Genomic DNA, 20,356 nt, shown 5'->3' with positions numbered 1-20,356 from the left:
ATTTTAGGCAGAAAAATAAGAAGAGGTGGCAATCTTTGGTAAGGACCATCAAGGATCACACAAAATTGCAGTGGAGGCGAGTTATATAGTTATCAAACTGTTCTTATATTTATTTCTATCCTACCTTTTCCTCAGTTGGCCTTCTGAATCCACAGATTCTGTATCCATGGAGCCAACTATTCATGACTTGAACATATTTTTTTAGCACTGTATAAGATGGAACTTAGACATCCACAGACTCTGGTATTTACAAGGTGTGGTGGAATAAAGCTGCAGTGGGACTGTACATCAAATTAAAAATATTATTAAAATCCCCAAGATACATAAGTCAAAGTTAAATTAAACATTAAAAAACTATATACCATTAAACATGTACATGTTCACAAGTACAACAATTAGCAATTTACAGTACATTAATTTGGTAGTATGTGTCTTATATAGTCATCAAAATCCTGTGTAAGCAGAAAGGTCTTTACTTTTCTGTGAAAAGAAAGCAGGGAGCTTCTCTGGGGCTGGATCTACAATGTCATATAATTCAGTTTCTGAATCCAGATTATCTTTGAATTGGATTATATGAGAATACACTGCCTTGTAATCCAGTTCAAAATAGATAATCTGAATTCAGAAACAGGTAGTGTAGATGGTGCCTGGGAAGGGGCTCTGGATCCTGGGGACAACCACTAAGAGGCTGCTCGCCTGTATCCCCACTAAATGTGAGGATGATGGGACAAAGAGAAGAAACTAGCACTTAATCACCTGTTCCATTTAATATTGAGGGAAAAATTGATTCAATGCAACTATTTTACTAAAGGATGTATGTGAGTCTGGGGATACAGGCAACTTACTGCATTTTTGTCTTCACTGCTTGTGCAGCATGGGCCAGAAGTCACAGAGGGGTTTCAATATTTCATAACTTCTTTATTTATTTAATTTCAAATACCATAGCATCATATACCATGTGTATAGCAAATAAAATCACATTACGTGTAGAATGTTTAAAAACATTTCCTAAAAGTTATTAAAACATCAGATGCCTTTCTGACTTTGGTTCCACCCTGCACGCGTGACTATGTTGGCAGTGCGCTCATGCATTAATCGAATTCTCTTTACTATAGGGCTTATCAATTCTTAACTCTATAAAATTTCTTTTTCAAAAACATTTTTTGCCTAAGTTTTCTAGAGGGCTTTCTGGGGGCCCTCGGATGAAATGGGAACAATTTCATCTTATTTTGATCCCACCATGGGCATATTTAGGCCCAAGAGAGGCCCCGTTTGAAACAGGAAGCAAACAGGTAGTAACTTCTGCTTAATTTGTTTGTTGGTTTAAAAAAAAAAAAGGTCTACCCTTGTCCTATAATGGTCCAGGAAATCCCCAAAACATGATGAAAATGCCCTGGAGCAGGTGGTCCTCCAAGGTCTTTTGCAGGGGCTAATGTAGCCCCTTTCCCTTCTAATTTGGCTATGCCTACAGTAAAAGAATAACGGGAAATTCATGTGTATATTTATCCTGTATAACTCGATAGATTGTAATACAACCGCCCAGCACGCACACAGACACAGGAGAAAAATAAACAAATATTAGATGGCGTGGTTTCAGCAGAAGAATTTCTATATGTATATGTGTGTATGTGCATACAGGCTCCTGCTTTTTTACTTGTGTAGCTGATTTTATAATCTTGGAGTAGCAATCTTAAAACATTGTTTGGGTCTTAATTATGGACAAAGCCCCTTTTATGGTAAACAAATCCCTGCCACATGTGTAGCTGGGCAAAGATCTGAATTCCCAAGGAGGCACAAGGAAGGGGGTGGTCTGGCTCTTGCCTTGTCGACTGTATGTCCAGCTTCACTATTTTATTCAAGGAGTTGCAGTTTAAAGCAAAAGTGAGACAGAGGAAGATATGCGTGGAATTTATAGTGCTGCTGTACCAGTTCCAGAATTGATCTTTGCCTTGTCATTGTAGGTGTATTGGGGAGCACAAGCAGTGAGACTCAGCACATTGTGCTTTCTTATGCAGACCTCTATATTTCGGAAGTGGGCAGAAAGTGGGTGTTTCTACTCCTCACAACTGGAAAGATGAACAAAAGCAGAACAGGGTAGGCGGCCAAGGCAAGGAGAAGAAAGGGAACTAGAGATGAGATCATTCTGGGGGAAGGTAGAACAAAATGTCTCCCAGGGCTTTTTCTTCTTCTTATCTACATTAAATGACATTGCTGCCTTCTTACTATCCTAACAGCTGTAGTATATGTAGTGACCCCTCCACATCCGCAGATTCTGTGTCCACAGCCTTAATGAATATGTATAGAGTTGTGTATGTATATATAATCACACGCACACACACACACATATACATGCATGCATATATATATATATATATATACACACACACACACACAGAGAGAGAGAGAGAGAGAGAGAGAGAGAGAGAGAGAGAAATAAAAGGCAAACCTTGGTTTTGCCATTTTATATACCTTTATACAACACCATGGTATATAATGAGGCATTTATTTTCCCCAGAAACAAAACCCATTGATTCCCAAGGGCCTGCCTTACTTTTCAGACTTAAATTATAGACTCAACCTAATAGTTAAAGTGCTACTAATTAATAGATTTTTGGTATTAAGTATATTGCTTTGAATCATTTTATATGTAGTGCTTTCCCTTCTGTTGAACTGAATGGGAAGCTATGGCAGAAGAATTCTATACACTGTAGAAGAAATTAGAAAGCAGGTGAAAACAAGCAAATTGGTTAATCAATCTAACTGTAAAGTTGTTCAATTTTATTTTCAGGAATTCATTAAATAACCATGTTCTTAGTGGTTTAGAATTAGGGTACTCATTGTAGTTTCTCTTATCTGTATTCCTTAATTAGTGAAATTTTTATGAGAAGAGCAGCACCATCTTGTGGACAAAAATAAGATATACTGGACACAGTTCTGTAAAAGTTTAAAACTGGTTTGGTTCCAGGACCCCAGGAAAAAATTAACAAATGTGACTTTGTTCTTTTATTTCCTCATTTTTACAATAATCTTTTTATATTCTAAAAGTATTCAATTTCTCCATAGGTTACAAGATTTGTGTGCGCATTTAGACTTAGAGAAGGTAAGCAATTGTTATGTGTGTTCAGTACTATTCTTCTACAAAGGATGCTGTAAGAAAGGAAAACACACAACAGAGTGCTCTTATAAGAGAGGCTTTCTTTTGGCCTAAGAAAGTTCATTTTAAAATATTTGTTTTGTTCAGTATTAGAGTTTAACTCTCCCTGACATGAGCCAGCCTTTACCTCAACAGGGAGGTTATACAATTTGATTTGGTAAATTTAATTGTAAAACTAGGAATTGAAATAGATAACAATGTGCTTTTTTCCTTTTCTGTTCTAGTTAGGAAGATTAAACACCAGCATTATGGTTATGTATTAGCTTTCTTCCCCAGTGCTTGTCTTTATTCGTTGTGCCACCTTTGCTGGACCAGGGAAAGAAAATCTGTGTACTTAATTCTCACACAAACAGATTGGACATTTGTAGTACAGAATTCACAGAGAACAAGACCTGCAGTATAGATGACATACTACATTGTCCTTTGAAGTTCACTTATCTGCTCTGTACAAACTTTTAAAAAGTAGACCAGACAACAATTTGTAGAAAAATTTTCCCAAATAATCAATTGGATATGTGTTAGTCGCTTTATTTTTGAAAAAATGTCTAGTAACCACAGTCACATCAAACATATATGTGAAGATATATAATCTAACTCTGGGTATTTGTATATTATGGAATATCCTTAATTCTGCACTCATGAATGCTTTTGTGGATATGGGTTGATCTGCACTATATCACTGTTCTTATTGAGGACAAAACAATACATTTTATACATGAAGGACTTTTAGAAAAATCTCTGTGGATCTGCGGGGTAAATGTAGATGTTGGACTGGAGTTTGATGTAGTTGACAAAAATAATTAATCAAGTGGGAAAATGAAGAACAGCCCTCCTGCCCTCTGCTTATCTTTCCGCACCAATTTTGACTGGGCAACTTAGGAGGTGAAAAGGATGCTTGTGCTATGATGAAAGCTTTTAAGAACAGCAGAGTGGATTCAAACCATTGGGCCTGGCCCCCATGCTGCAATCCACTCTCATGGAATTGAAAGACTCACTTCTGCTCCCCTTTTTATTCCAGTGATTCTAAACAGGATCACTGCTTTGTTGCAATGTCGAAAAGCCAGTTTCTTACTGGTCCCAACTCAAGGGGTTGGTTTTAACCTTTAAAATCCTAACTGGTTGTTGCATGACTTGTAGAATCATAAAATACTATAATAGAGTGGGAAGAGACCACATGAGCCATCTAGTCTAACCCCCTGCCATGCAGGAAAAGCACAATTAATGTATGCCTACCAGATGTCCATCCAGCCTCTGTTTAAAAGTCTCCAAGGAAGGGTTTGTCTTCAGGAAAGGCCCCCTTGGCAGGCCCAAGAGAAAAGGCTCTCTCCTGTGTTGTCCTGGTCTGTGACATGCATTCTACTCAAATATGTATGTAATGTGTGAGAACAAAAACACCATTTCTTTTTACTTTTTATTGTTTATTGTAGACTTTTTTTAGGGGGATGAAAAATACATTTTGCACATTTTGTGCAAAATCTTTTTTATTGTGCAGATTTTTTTGCAGAGAAGTTTCTAAATGTGATAACCCTTTGAAAAATGCACAGACCACTTACAATCTTGCTCAAAAGAGAGGGGGAAATTATTTGCTTTAGTGAGAATAAAATAACCTCAGATTTTCATCTCTGTCTCTTCCTGCTCTGTTCTGTTTTAAAGAAAATGCATGCCTAAATAATTTCTCTTCCAATGTTTTTAACTATTTCACTTTATTTCACTTCCAGAAACAAACCACCTACAGGACTCTAGATACCTGAAGAACTGTTTCACAATGGACATAGATGATGAAGAGAACATGAGTAAGATGTGTATATTATGTGGTGCTAAAAACCATTTCCATTTCTGCAGAGTATCGGTGCTAGCCCAATAATCATTTGCTTCATGCCAGAGTAAAATCATTAGTGTTTCCTTGCTTTTGTTGTTTAAAATGTGATATCTTAAAATAGTATGAACATGTTTAAAAAGTTAAAGAAACATTTAGGCAATCCTGTGAAAAGGACAATTTAGTACTGTTGAAACTGACAGAATTTTAATACTTAATTTCCTTGTTTGGTGCTCTTAATTTTAATGCATTTGTTACATGAATATGTAGAAAGATGTCACACTGAGTTCAGCCTGTTTTAGTATTTTGCATAGGTACCTGGGAATTAATGCTTATTTCTAGGTAGCCATCCATAGGATTGCAATATTTACTTTGTTTACATTTCTGTGATTTAATTGTTGTGATTTTACAGATCTTTTTCAACCCTGCTGCCCTTGTTTTTCTGCTTGCTTTCTTGTTTATCTTTTTTGGATTTCAAGTAAATACAGGTTGTAGAATCCTTTAATCTGAGTATCATTTATGATCATTCTTAGATACAAGATGAGAAAAGAAATTGGTGATCATCATATGTGGAATTTCATACAATATGACCCTGAAGATATATTCCAAGACCTCCCTATAGATCCCAGAAGCTATAGATAATAGTCAACTTTGTGTTTTGAGTGTATTTGAGCCAGATCCAAACCATAAAACTTACTGGAAATTTTAGAAGCACCCCCACACACTTCTTGGGGAATGTGATTTGTTTTTGGAATTTGGCTGGTCTCAGCAAATTTTGGCATGAATAGCTGTGATTTTTACCACAGTTGTTTCCATTCTATTCATTTTAACTTTTATTCTGTTCATTTTGATTACTTGCAGTACTGAAGTGTTTATAAGCTGTAACTGCATATAAAGAAAGAGAAAGGGAGCACATTCCATTAGAATATGTGAGCTCCTAGGATGTACATTATTATGCTGGGGCCATGCTGACAGTTTCTTGAAATTGTTCTTGTGCTATAATAAACGTTAAGCCAAAGCAGGACCGAAGGCAGATAACACTGGCCAACATGCATTTTGGTGCCTCAATCGTTAGTCCTGTTTCTGGGTATATTTGAACAGCTGATTCCAAAAATGGTGCCAGTTTTCCCCATCAGCTCTAGTTTTTGAGATACAGAACATATGCCATAAACCAGTCTTTACCTGCTCGTCCATAAGAAAATTATGATAACCATATCTAAGAAACTAGGGCTAATGCGGTCTTTCCAAAGTAATTTTCTGAATCAGTGCCCCAAATAACTCCAGGAACAGTCCTATAAACCAAAATACTAAGTCAAGAACATAGTCAGGAATTGACTCTTGTGTGAATGGTTGCTTCATTCATGCAGGGAAAACCTAAAAAACAACTTCATATGTCATCAGGAAAGCTCACTTCTAAAATCTGAAAACCTGGATGTAATATCCTTTATGAGCCAATTTCTGGTGTTTTTTAAGCCCTGCTATCTCCTCATGTGTTGGTAAGGAATGTACACCAATTTCTTTTCTCATCTTGTATCTAAGAAAATTGTTTTTTTTTTAAATTCTTCCAAACTGTGCTGATCTTATGTTGTCGAAGGCTTTCATGGATGAAATCACTAGTTGTGAGTTTTTTGAGCTCAACAAACCCCTGAGGATGCCTGCCATAGATGCAGGTGAAACATCAGGAGAGAATGCTATTGGAACATAACCATACAGCCCAAAAACTCACAGCTACCCTGTGCAGATCTTGTTTGTCACAAATTAATGCTATGAGCAGCATACAGCAGTGTGGCATACTTTAGCATGCCATGCCATCTTCAGTCCTCTGGAAAATAAGTTGTCTGTATTCTTTGCAGCTTATTGCCTCACGTTTACTCAGTGATATATTTTTGCCCAGGATCCAAAGAAACATGAAACTTATTCAGTATGCCAGAATGAATCTTAAACACTCCCTTTGTAATTTGGGATGTTTCGAAATGAGTTTGCAGTAATGTTATGAAATCCAGTGTTCAGATCAAAACAGCAAGAGCAGCCAAACCCTTGGATGTGTCAGAAATACTTCTTTGTATCCTGCCCATTGCATCCATCATGTTACACATTTTTAAAAACTAAAGTACTTAGTACTTGTAGATATGGGGTTTTTTTGTATTTGTGTACAATAGTACCCTTGAGATGCTGAATTAAAACAATACAAAAACTGAAAACCAGCATCAAAACCCAAGTGAAACTTCTTCCACACCATACTTTAATGGTATTATATATTCATAGATTGCTTCTGAAGTGGGATCCAATTTATCCAATTTGCCTGATGTCAGCAGCAGAATTACAGGAAGGTTCTGGATAGTAAAAGAATATCAATGTAAACTTTTTATGAGTAATCAATAAAGCTGGTGGCATTTATGGCACCATTTGCATTTATCCCAAAACACTTTTGCCAATTTGTGTATTTCCAATATTTTATTTTACCATTATTAATCTGTGAATGTCCTTGTTGATTTTAGTAATGTGTTTCATTTAATTGCTTACTCTTCATGTATAATAATGCCACAAATGAAACATGCTATTTAACAATTGGCCTTTTTTTTTTTTTTTGCCTGATGCCAATTCATAAATTATTGGGTCAGAAAAATACTTTTACTGGGATTTAATAAAGTTCACATACAAACAGAGGTACTTGTTTTTTCTTTTAAAATAATGTGTTATTGTTGTTTTTAAATGGAGTTTTATAATAACGCTGTTATTGACTACTACTTTTGGCAAAAAGTGTTACAAGAAGTGTCAGTGTTTCAAAGTTCCTAAGTTACTTCTTCCAGCCCTGTTTTCATATTTCTCCTGAGCTGTAACTAGTGAAATACAATATGTTGACAACCGCTTGGCTTCTATTTAAGGCCCAAGCAATGACTCACAGTGAAAAAGGAAATATTCTTGATGTAATAGACCAAAACAATCACCTTGGCATAGTTTGAAAACATTACCGTTTATGTTGACAGTTCAGTGATTTAGCACTTAAAAATTCAGATCACTAAACAGATGACAGGCACTAGTTATAAATGAAGTAATCAAGGACATAAAATTGTTTCTTTTGGAAAGATTAGCTTCTGACCTTAACATTTAAGAAAAAATAAATAAAGGAGTAGTTCTAAACCTATAATGCTTAATTTTACATTTTTAAAGATAATGCTTATGTTTAAGCATTAAAAAGTCACAACATTTACAAGACTGAATGATGGAGTTTTATTTTTCTTAATTTCTTTCAAGGGCAATCCTTTGTTTGAGTATTTGAAAGATGTTATGGGATGTATTATTTAAAATTCAGTAAAGAGTTTGTATTACTCTGATTGCTTTTTGTGGCCATGGTAATCTCCATGTAAGTATAAATCTGAAACTAAAAGTCAGCATCCAGAGTTCTCCTGGTGGAATGTCAAAATACAGCAGATTCAGAATTGGGTGACCCTCTCCTCTATGATACAGCTCCCTTTGCACCCCAACACTAATTCTGGGGACTGAGACATACCAAGCAGTCTTGGGAATGGCACAGATGGGAAGAAGCTTCCAAAACAGCTCCCAGTAGACCATTATAGTCAGCCTATAATCTTTACATTTCTCTTCTAAATACATTGACCCCAAATCCTAGACCCTTTTAGACTAAATCTATATCTGTTTGGTAGGTAGCTGTTGAATGTTACATAGATAGATCAACTTTTGTGCAAAATATCAGTTTTCAAACATGTTAACTTCTTATGGACATGCCAATGCAGAATAGCTTCCTTATACCTTGCTCTGTTCCTTGTATGAACAATTATAGGCACAAGAGTGATTGTCCAGCGTACTAGGCTGTAATTAAATTTTATTTGAGTCTAAAGGAATTAAGTGCTCAATTGTATGGTTGTGCCCTTTTGATATGATAAGGGCATTTTGGATTCTTCTCAGTTATGAGGAAGAATCCTATATGTCCTATCATATCATAATTATGCCAAAGGAGCATGGCACACACTTCTGAAAAATCTATGTTACAGAAACCTGAGGAACACAGAAGCAAAAACCATCCCCCACCCCCTTGATGCAGGCTGCAAATAGACCAGAAGTGTTCTCATTTCAAGTGCCCTCACTCTGAATTGGCTTTATTGGTTTCTTAGGTTACTAGATTTGACTGGTCACATATTGTGGTATCACATAACTCATGATTTGTTTGTATTGCCCAGGGAAGTAGGATACATATGAGGCAAGAGTGATGCGATTAGAAGCAGTAGAGAAGGGAAACAACTTCTGTGAACAGCAGAGTCTATAGAAATGAGAGATAAAAAGCTTTTAATTTAGTTCCAGCCAACTACATATTTATAGTAAACTTAATTACAGGAAAATGTTTGATGCCCTCCTCCCCCTTTCCTGTATTTTAATCTCTTGGTACCTTAGAAATATATGAAGATCTTCTCATACATGTTCATGCTAATTATAGTGTCCTTCTTATGCTTTGTCCACCTGCCATTTGGAAGTGCTCAGAGGTTTGCGTGTTATTAGAAAAACTTGAGGATGAACCAAGGAATTATTTTTTCAAATAGCTGCCACATTTCCTTAGAAACATCATTTGGTCCTGAATTCTAATAATTTGCTTTCACTATGGTGGTTTTCAATAGAGGTTGTCCAGTACTTGCTCTAATTATTCATGCTTAAACTTCACTATTATGGTTTAACTGTGTATAGTTAGCATCTTAGACATTTGGTAATATTTATTGCTTTTATTTTATTTTATTTGCCACTATTGTACAAGTGCATATTTTTTGTCATTTTAACCTGTGTGTTTCTACCCAGTCTCTTCTAATTTTCTGTTCTTTTGAGCACCGAAAGGAGTAACCTATCAAGCTTTTGCTGGAGGATGTTATAAATGAAAATTTAATTACTGTTCCATCAACTTTGTTAACTGGCTGAAGTGGTGTGTGCGTGCTTCTAATTGATGAGTTTAAGATAAATGGAAAACACACTAATCTAGAACAGCAAATTTTGAATTCCAGTCGGACCTCCTTAAATGTTTTAAATATATTCCAGGCATCTTAACACTTCTAGTTTGGAAATTTCGGTTGTGCAAAATAGAATTGTATTTTTCCTTTTCTTGCTTCATAAGCAACAGCATGTTTAACATATTTAAAGAAATTCTTGATATTTGTACCAAAACGTTTAGAAGCTATATTTCTGCATTATTGTTAAGGCTTCAGTTCTCAAACATACAGTATTATGTTAAATGTTTTGTGTTAGCGTGTATTCTAAAGCCTCTAGTTTGTTGATAGACTAATTTGAATCCTTTTAAGGTAAAGAAGAATTGGAAGGTTACTTGTGTGGCTTTATTTGTTGAAGTAGTATATGATATGTTTAGTGGAAGACGGGGGAACAGTCTGGATCTCTAGCTTTTGACTGGCTGGATCTCTAGCCAGAAGAATCAGCAGTGAGGGCTGAAGTGATCTGCAGCAGGGGGGAAATCATCAGCCATGATTCAGTATCCCATGTTTGACCCCAAAGGAGCTCACATCATTTTATGAAATGCAGAACATGCATAACCAATCAAAAACATCCTTCTGGAGCAGCTGCCTTGCTCGTGCTTGGTCATTCTTACAGGAGCAGTTGATGTTAAATGACCCTGTGAGGTGAGAAGTGACACTTCAGATGGAGCAGGGACAGAAAACCTGATGATGTGGCATCTAGACCTAATTCCTGATTTTGAAAGGTCGCTGAACAGCTTTCCTTCCACTGCCAGCCAGGCCTCATCAGCAGTGGGGCTGCTGTGCTTGACAGTCTATTCCTTGTGTAAGTGGGTATCTCTAACAAACGTAGCCCTGTGTTTTGGTGGGGAGCTGAGCAACAAATTTGGTTTCTGGTAAACAGGAGCGGAAGCCTGATGACCAGAGAAAGGTAATCAAGGTTGGGGGGCAGGATGCTATTGAATATTGGGAAGCCAGGCAAGGGAAAGCATTAGCTCTGGTGGGGACTGATAGATGATTTCAGGCTTAGCAATTGTCGCAGTATACTAGATGCTGACACCTGGTTGTTTCTTCCCTCTTACCCTCTCTTCCCTGTCCAGGTATGCCTAACAGGGAGTGCTCTTGTCCTCAAAAAGTACATCAAATTTTGTTGGTCTATTTCAAGAGAATAATTGAAAAGCTTCTCAGTTTTATATAGATTGAAAGTATTCAAACGATTTAGCCAATCCATGGTTACAACTTTTTCCAGAATCCTCAGTTCTTCCATATGAAAAATTGTACTTGCCCACTCCCTTAGTTCCAAGTTCTCTGTTGACTCACCCTTACAAACTCCCTATTTTCTTAGAGGTTTCCTGCTAGGAATGCTTCTAGAAGACAGATCCAGTTAGTCAAAAGGCACAGTTCATGCTTTCTTTCCTTCTGTGTGGATTTTTTTCTGGTAAGAAAAAAGATGGACCAATTACTGGCAACAGCTAGGAAAGTTCCACCTAGATGCCATGTAAGATTGCACATATGAGGGCATTGTGGTTGCCCAGTAGGAACTGTGTCTGGGAGCTACTCTTGCTTTGGACTCTTAGCACTGTTTATTTTCTTGTCTTCTTTAGATGAAGGACCACTTTTTGTTTTTGTAGTTTTATTTTATGTAACTTTAAAAACAACATTCAAACTCTCCAATGTTTGGAAAATATGTGTGTATAAGGTCATGCAGACCTCTTGCGGAAAGAGGACAGCTTAGTTGTTGATCTTTTTCCTTCCTCTTTCTGGAGTTTCTCTCTTTTGCTGCCCCAAATCAAAAATACATGACAGGATTGAGAAGTCCACTTAAAACACACTCCCATCCCTGCAGCCGCTGCCATCTTTACCAATCCAACTGTAGTGGTGGTGGGCAGGGAGGTCAGTTTTGTGTGACTGGTTCAGATCTTGAATAATTACTTTTAAGAAGAATGAATTTAATGACATATTTAAGCCATAGCCGGGCAGGGGTGAAATGATGCTCACTTAGGGGAGCTTCGACACATCTCTGTATTCATTCACCTTGACAGCTTTCCAATCTCAATGTTCTGCTGCTTCACAAAGAGCTCCCTTGGTATGACGATCCTTCATGGCTCTGAATTTAGCAGAGTTCCTTTCAAGTATGTTTTCCTTGCACCAAGCCTTAAAGACCCTTCAACATCTGGGAGTGCCAGCTGTTCCTTAGATATATCCCTTTACCCCATCACTTGCCTTTCACTTGGGTTCCTGGCCCTCTGTTTACATCTGTTGGCCATCTGCCTTATATGTTGAATCCATTTATGCCATTGCGTCGAGTCTTTCTGTGTTTTTCCTTTTAAATGATTTTAGTAGTCAAATATTTAATTTGCTAAAGTATTGACACTGTTGTCTTAAGCGGTTTCTAATGACAGAAGTGTGGCGTGCTTTACCACTGATCAGCATGCCTTTATTCGCTTATTTGTAAATGTTGAAAGGATTTTTATTTTGTAAAAACCATCTCATCATTGGAAGGACAGCTGAAAGTGAAAATGAGGCTATGTCGAAATAGATCTACTCACAGCTCAGCTGACCCAAAACGATTTTCACTAACCATTTCTTTTCCATTTCCCAGCAAAATAGGCTGTTCTTACTGCTTTCACTATGCCCAGCTCCCTATTATTTCTATATTTTGACATTATTAAAACAATTTAACCATTAGTAATATTAATAGGAACTACAATTTTGGAAATAAATATTGGTCTGTAGGAATTCTTTCGGGCTTTTTTTTTGCAGGCAGATTACTTTCCATCAGGAGACGTCAGGATAGAATACTTCTGGAACATGGCCACACAGCCCGAAAGACATACAACAACCCTACTTTCCATATCGTTTGTGTGGATGCTATTTTACTTCCACTATATTCTAGCAACTCCAGTGTGTTTCTCTCATTATAACATATAGAATAATAGAACTATCCTATAATAGTGATTCTGTTTCCATTATGTTGTCTTGAACATATAATGAGCATTGCTACAGTTTTGTGTGTTCCATTAGTGTGTCTTACTACACTATCTGTTCTTCTCATAATAGCATGCTAGATCAGAGGTGGAAGAATATCCCAATTTCTTTTCTGATAGTATACTTGATGACTATGGTCCATGCTGTGAGCAATTTGTAATATTTATAAAAACAGTTTTCCATGCATAGGATATATTTCAGACGTCAGTAAATGCAACCTCATGTGTCTGAAATTATAAAAATTAATAAGAGGAATAACAGGTTTAAAGTACTCATTTTCTGTTTTTGCTCCTTCCTCTTTTTTCTGCAGTAAACCGATTATTTGGCAGCAAGCAGAGACCAACTAAACAGTAACAGCACTTTGATATCTCTGTGACTGCCATGGCTCCTTACTATGAAATCCTGGGGTTTGTTCTTTGACTTCTTTGCCTTCATGACTCCTGGGCTGTTGTCCTAGGAATTTTGTAGGATGGCGCCATGGAAGTTATGGTGGTATTAAGTTGCTGTAACTCTATATTATACATATATGTTAGCACACTGAAGCAATTGAGTTGCAATGGTGGGCAAAAAGAATTTTGTGAACCCAGGGGGCTCCAGACCAATTGTTTCTCCTTCTGTCAGCAAAATTCCCAGTCCTTCTGGTAGGAATAGTCCCTAGTGATATGAATTACACATACATGTGCAGTTTTTTCCTCTATCAGTTTTGCAGATAGCCTGTGGCAACTCCTGGATTTTCCTGCAAAGTATTTTTTATTATTGGGGAAAGATGCTCTGCTACTCTGCCTTCTCTCTCAGTTTGGTATCTTAGATCTGGTTGTTCTCTCTCAGCCAAATATCAGTGCACCCCTTAGTCCAGTGGTTCTCAACCTGTGGATCCCCAGATATTTTTGCCTTCAACTCCCAGAAATCCTAACAGCTGGTAAACTGGCTGGGATTTCTGGGAGTTGTAGGTCAAAACACCTGGGGACCCACAGGTTGAGAACCACTGCTTTAGTCCCTTCTCCACAATTAGTCTGAAGAGCAAAAATTAACCAGCGACTACACTTGAATGGAATAGTCACTGTACACTGGCACATGCTGTCATCATCTGGCACTCACAAACTAAAGCCAAGTGCCCATGTGTAGTGATCCTGATGGCAGTGGCTGGTCAATTTGGAAGGCATGCCTAGTATGTATGGTCATTCTTCCACTGATGTATAAAATTTATTCTAGGAAATAACACTAGAATAGTTAATGACAGTTCAAGCTCCTGTTTTCTTAATGGTGGTAGAAGTTAATGGGCAGATCTTTGAATGGATGAATATTCCTCCTTGAAAACATACAAGCATGTGTCTGGTACAGGAGTAGACCTAGGCGGCTGTCATCTAGATTCAGATGCTTGAGGGGAATCAGATATGAAATGAACTGTTTTCTGCTACTTGGTTAGTTTTCGTTTTAGAATGATGGAAATAATATAGCATATTGATTTTAATAGCTGTTCCTGAATGCAACATTATAATCACATCTGAGTATCAAGTATTATCTAAATACTTCATCAATGTGTCTCTTTGGAATATATAATCTATAATTAGTAATATATTGAATACAGTTCTAAAAATCTAAGCACACATCACTTAACCAGTTGCAAAGATAGATAAAGGAATCTGTAAATTTTACATTTACAAGGTCCTGCAACGAAGGCATTGTAAGTTACTCTTTCTGGGCACCACAGGTTCAGGCAGCACTGATGTTAAAGAGAACCGCAACATGGACAACATTTCATCTAAAGATGGGAGTGTGCAAGGTATCGGGGAGGGGAATCAGCTCTCCAATGGTGGTGGCTCTGGCAGCAGGAAGCGACCTTTGGAAGAGGGGAACAATGGCCACTCCAAGTTCCGCCCAAAGAAGAGGAAGAAAACACCTGGCCCCGTCCTGCCCAAGAACGCCCTGATGCAACTGAATGAGATCAAGCCTGGATTGCAGTACAAGCTGATTTCCCAGACAGGACCAGTTCACGCTCCTGTTTTTGTGATGGCAGTAGAAGTGAATGGGCAGGCGTTTGAAGGCTCTGGCCCTACAAAAAAGAAAGCGAAGCTCCATGCTGCAGAGAAGGCCCTGAGGTCCTTTGTTCAGTTCCCAAATGCCTCTGAAGCACACCTAGCAATGGGTAGAACTCTTTCAGTTAATACAGACTTCACCTCTGACCAGGCAGATTTCCCAGACACGCTTTTCAATGGCTTTGAAAACCCAGCTCACCCAGATCATTCCTTTTATTTGGATTCCAATGGAGACGGTTCCTTTAGCTCTACTGCTGATTACGGCTTATCATCTGCTGGGGTTAGTAGCCTTAGTCAGTCCTCTCTCCCTGCCCCATCACCATACCCATCAACAAGCGGAAAGAATCCAGTCATGATACTGAATGAACTCCGGCCAGGGCTGAAGTATGACTTCCTTTCAGAAAGCGGAGAAAGCCACGCTAAGAATTTTGTGATGGCTGTGTCAGTGGATGGCCACACATTTGAAGGGTCTGGAAGAAACAAAAAACTTGCCAAGGCCCGGGCAGCTCAGTCAGCACTGGCATCCTTGTTTAACATGCAGCTGGATCAAACTCCTTCTCATCAGCCTATTCCTAGTGAGGGATTGCAGTTACACCTACCACAGGTGAGAAAATAAAACTATTTACCTTTACCATGTTTTTTTGTATAGAGAACCTATATTCTTACTGTGTGTGTGTGTTTAATTAGACACACTATATGGATAGTTTTTGTTTTAATTGTTTTAGCTCATAATTTCTGACAAAGCTAAAACTTTTATCTACCATATATACTCATGTATAATTCAACCTTATGTATAAATTGAGATCAGGTTTGAGGGCTGAAATTATGGATTAGAACCTGTATAAATCAAAAGTCAGTCTGCAGAGAGGGGGAAAGTTCACACTGCTTCAGGGGGCACACTATCTCTGGTTCCTATTGCCAATATTTTTTTCTGCCCAGATATTCAAAAAGTCAAAGAAAAGAGGGGAATAGGTGCTTCTTTCAGATTCTTCTGGGACATACTAAGATCTCTCCTTTGAACACTACTCAGGGAGAGAAATTGTTCCTTTTTTGTGGATAGCAGTTGAGGTACAGTGTTTACACTGACCCATCAGTAAATTGACCCAGGATTTTTGGGTCAATTATTTGACATTTTAAAAATTTATACATGAGTATATGTAGTACTTCAAATACTCCCAGTTCTTTTTAATAACATTAGTATTGAAGTGCAGTGCAGTTTATATCTTTGAGAAAATAGAAAATTGTGTGATTGAACCAAAGTAGAGTCTGATTAGTGGATTTCTGGAGGTAAGGGGAAAAGTGTATGAGAGAGGGTTGAAAGAACTGTGTCAGTGCTTTGTACTGCCAGTATGAGCTGGTTAATATGGTTATGGAAAAACTCTCTACATGAGTGGTTTCTAACAGCTGGTAAACTGACTGGGATTTCTGGGAGCTGAAGTCCAAAACGAGAGGACGAAAGGTTGGGAACCACTGTTCTATATAGAACAATACAATTGTTCTATAATAAAGGTAAACCCAAGTCATACAGGTTTTCCTGGTATCTTGGGTTAACTTGATCCTAACTGTAATTCCTTTTGTGTATCTCTCTGGCAAACTTCCTATGGCTGGTGAAAGCCGATACAGCTGTTATGACTAAGACTATAATTCACTTTTCAGATTAAGAGAACTTCAGAAATGATAAATGGTGCCAACAGGAATGACTTCCATACAACGAGCTGGAAGCATTATATAAATTTTATTGCTCACTTAATCAGTTGTGTTTTAATCCTTCACCCGAAATACAGATAATCAGGGCTTAAAATAAATTATCCAACATATTACAATCACTCCTTTTCTACTGTACACATCTGTAACCATTGCAATTATTTTTATCCTTTTAAGAAAATATATATAGTGTGTTCCAGACAGATCATAGATGGTTGGCAGTTCAGAAAGTAGCCCAATGCTTAAAGTTGGTGCTTTTCTGAGATTACCTTCTCCTGAAAACTGAATTGTGATCTTATTACAGCATCTACAACAAGTATTACTATGCAATAATTGATTAATTCAGGCATGGGCAAACTTTGACCCTTCAGGTGTTTTAGACTTCAACTCACGATACCTAACAGCTGGTACACAATTCTTAACAGCTGGTAAGATGGCTGGGATTTCTGGATTTGAATTCTAAAATACCTGGAGGGCAAAAGTTTGCCCATGACTGACTCAAATGCTCAGGTCATATAGTAAAAGCACTCCTTCTGAGACATGAAATTACGGTTCCAAACAATTATTAGAAATAAATATCTTTTTCGCATTGTAGATTCCTGTAATTTTCCTACCCAACAATTTCCATTATTCAAGTGCATTTACAGAGGATGCGATTTCCCTAAAAGCCAATTTCTATCCATTAATGTATTTCAGACTGTTAAGATTATGACACCAGTACTTCTTCTGAACTTGTGTGAAAATACATGCTAAAAGAAATAAAGTTAAAGGACTTTGACTATATATCATATATATAATTTCAGGACATATCATATTTCATTGCCTAATAGTCACCATTGCATAATGGTCACGTACCCTTTCAGGGGTCCCAGTTGTGGTATTTTATGATTCCTTGCATAATAGTCGCACCGCCTGCCTGTGCACCTGCCACTTGGAGTTACGGGGCTTCCCAGACATAGCTCTGAGGGGCAGATGTTCAGTTGCTGCTAGCTGAGGGAGGCCTTGCAGTTCTCTCCAGCAGGCAGCTGAGAGAGGTCTCATAACTCTTGCTGGCAGGTGTGTGGGCTGCAAACAATTTTCCTCATGTAATAGTTGCATCCCCTTTTTTAACCAAAAGTGACTACTATGCGAAGGAATACAATATATTGCTAATAGTTATAAAACTGGCCACATACACCACTGTTTTGACTCTCAGTGAGGAGCAAACATCCAAAGATAACTCAGCAAATTACTTCCTATTAAACACCCAAATAACACCTTGTTGTTTTACTGGAGGAGCTAAAACTGATTATAATTATTTAAATCACTGAAAACTGTATTTTGTACAGCACTATACAATGAATTATACTAGGGTTGTATAGGTTGGATGTCACTTATCTAAAATTCTGATATCAGAAATACTGAGATAGAAACATCTTTGCTTTCTGATTGTTCAGTGTCTACGAACTTTGTTTCAAGTAGAAAATTTAAAATAATGTATAGATCTCAACCTTTTGTAGGCTAAAATATTTTTTAGGTAGATATTAAGGCAGAGGAGCCCCTGTTGGCACAGTGTGTTAAAGCGCTGAGCTGCTGAACTTGCGGACCAAAATATCCCAGGTTCAAATCCCGGGAGCGGAATGAGCTCCCGCTGTTAGCCCCAGTTCCTGCCAACCTAGCAGTTCGAAAACATGCAAATGTGAGTAGATCAATAGGTACCGCTCCGGCAGGAAGATAACGGCACTCCATGCAGTCATGCCGGCCACATAACCTTGGAGGTGTCTATGGACAACACCGGCTCTTCGGCTTAGAAATGGAGATGAGCACCAACCCCCAGAGTTGGTCACGACTGGACTTAACGTCAGGGGAAACCTTTACCTTTATTAAGGCAGAAAGCTTTAAAAATGTGCCAGGGGCAGCTATATAGGGTTTTAATTATTTAATGATTTTAGGTGATTTTAACTTATATGTTTTAACAAATCTAGGTTTAATTCTGTTTTAATATTTTATATGAGTATTTTCAAGATATCTTATTATATGTGTATACACAAGAACAAGTATTCAAAAATCCAAAAAAAAACTGAAATCCAAAGTACTTCTGGTCCAAGGCATTTTGGATAAGTGATACTTAACCTGTTGTTCCCAGTGCCTTGATAGATATCATCAAAATTTTTGTGGCTCCTAATTTCTGTTTAAAAATAAAAGTTAATTCTTACATTTGTGGTGATCATACTTCTCTCCTTTCACTTGTGGTCAAAGGCCTTTTTGTTTATGGAGCAATTTTATGAATTAATGTTTGTGTGGAAGAGCCATTTTATGTGTCGGGTGCTTTGCTGTATTTTTGTCTTTATTGTTATTTTTTAACAATATATTTTCTAAAATTAATTGTTTTGTGGGTTCTTCCATTGTGTTTTACATTTTTAGAATCAGGTTTTAGCTTTCTCTTATTTTAGCTTTGTCAGAAGAAATTAGACTTTTACTACTTTATTTTATTGGGATTTACTATCTAGTATAATTCCAAGTTTTTAATTTTGTTTGTGTGTTTTTAAAATACGTTATAACTATTTGTATCAATTCTCTACTGACATGGTAAATAAATTAATTGGGATCTACTAATTAAACAAGGAAATAAAATAATTGTTGGAGGCATGGTATTTGAAAATACAGAAAACAGAATACAGGCGTTATGTGTTTTAGTTTTGGGATGTATTTTAAAAAGACCATAAGAGAATGTTCTTTCCCTAAATGAGTTGACAGATCCAGCAAGGTCTTTCCAGGACAGACAGTGACCAGACAGAGAAAGATGTCTAGAAGATCTAAAAGTGATATATTAAAGTTATAGGAAATTTTCCCCAGCCCCATCCAGCAGCTAGTAGTGGTCAGAGGCCTCTAAAATCTGTTATTCCTTCGCACTTTCATGTCTTCATATCACCTCCCCCTGACCTCTCTGGTTTTCAGTGTCAGAATTCCTTCAATGTTTTCCACTTGTGACCTCTTTCTACCCAAGAATTTGTTATGTGATCCCAAGTGTATAATTATCAAAAATACAAACAGGCTGATTTTTTCTTTTTGAGGAGTACAGCTGAAGCATTTTCTGCAGAGTCCATTGTAAACACCATATGCTGTTGCTAACAGATTTATGTAAATGGACAGCATTCAGAAATCTTTCACTCTTGCCAAAATTTTTGGGATGCCAACATTGAGCTAAGGGTATACCATTTGGGGTTGGGACCACAGTTTAAGAAACAGTGCTCTACACCTTTGGCCATCACTACAGTTTATGGTAACAGGGGCTTTTCTTAGATTTCCAAGAACTGTGTCAAGGTTGTACCTTATAGATTATGAGTACATTGTAACATGTCTGTAAAATGATGTCAAATTGCAGTCAGGCATCTCATGGTGCAGAAATACAATTTATGTTAAAATGGCTCCTTCTACACTGTCTTTAGATCCCAGGATCTGATCCCAGGTTATCTGTTTACCCCAGATTATATAACAGTTCAAAGGAGATAATCCAGGATCAGATCCTGGGATATAGGGACAGTGTAGAAGGGGCCAACATGGAGTTAGTTCAAGCTACAGGAGTTACAGCTGCCTTCCTTGTGATGCTTGCTTGCAACACGGGCTTCTTGAAATTCAGGAGCTCGTCATAATCTCCCAGCCTTTTCCCACCCTCCCATCTTCCTCCTCCAAATCTACAGAATGAAGTGAG

The 20,356-nt window shown here is 37.5% G+C and overlaps 1 protein-coding gene across 3 annotated transcripts in view; it reads left to right on the top strand.

The window, feature by feature from the left end:
• adarb1 (adenosine deaminase RNA specific B1) overlaps positions 1-20,356 on the top strand; it is a 68,756-nt gene that overhangs the window by 20,525 nt on the left and 27,875 nt on the right. For 2 of the 3 annotated variants that reach the window (XM_008109206.3, XM_062961616.1), the window contains exons 2-4: positions 3,064-3,100; positions 4,873-4,947; positions 14,637-15,565. In XM_008109206.3, the coding sequence (XP_008107413.2) occupies positions 4,920-4,947; positions 14,637-15,565 (957 nt within the window). In that variant the 5' untranslated portion in view covers positions 3,064-3,100; positions 4,873-4,919. The remainder of the gene's footprint in view (positions 1-3,063; positions 3,101-4,872; positions 4,948-14,636; positions 15,566-20,356) is intronic. The other variant, XM_062961627.1, reaches the window with a different exon arrangement.

Source organism: Anolis carolinensis, chromosome 1, assembly GCF_035594765.1.
Source record: "Anolis carolinensis isolate JA03-04 chromosome 1, rAnoCar3.1.pri, whole genome shotgun sequence".
In the NCBI taxonomy this organism is placed as follows: Eukaryota; Metazoa; Chordata; class Lepidosauria; order Squamata; family Dactyloidae; genus Anolis; species Anolis carolinensis.
This window is presented reverse-complemented; position numbering and strand designations above follow the sequence as displayed.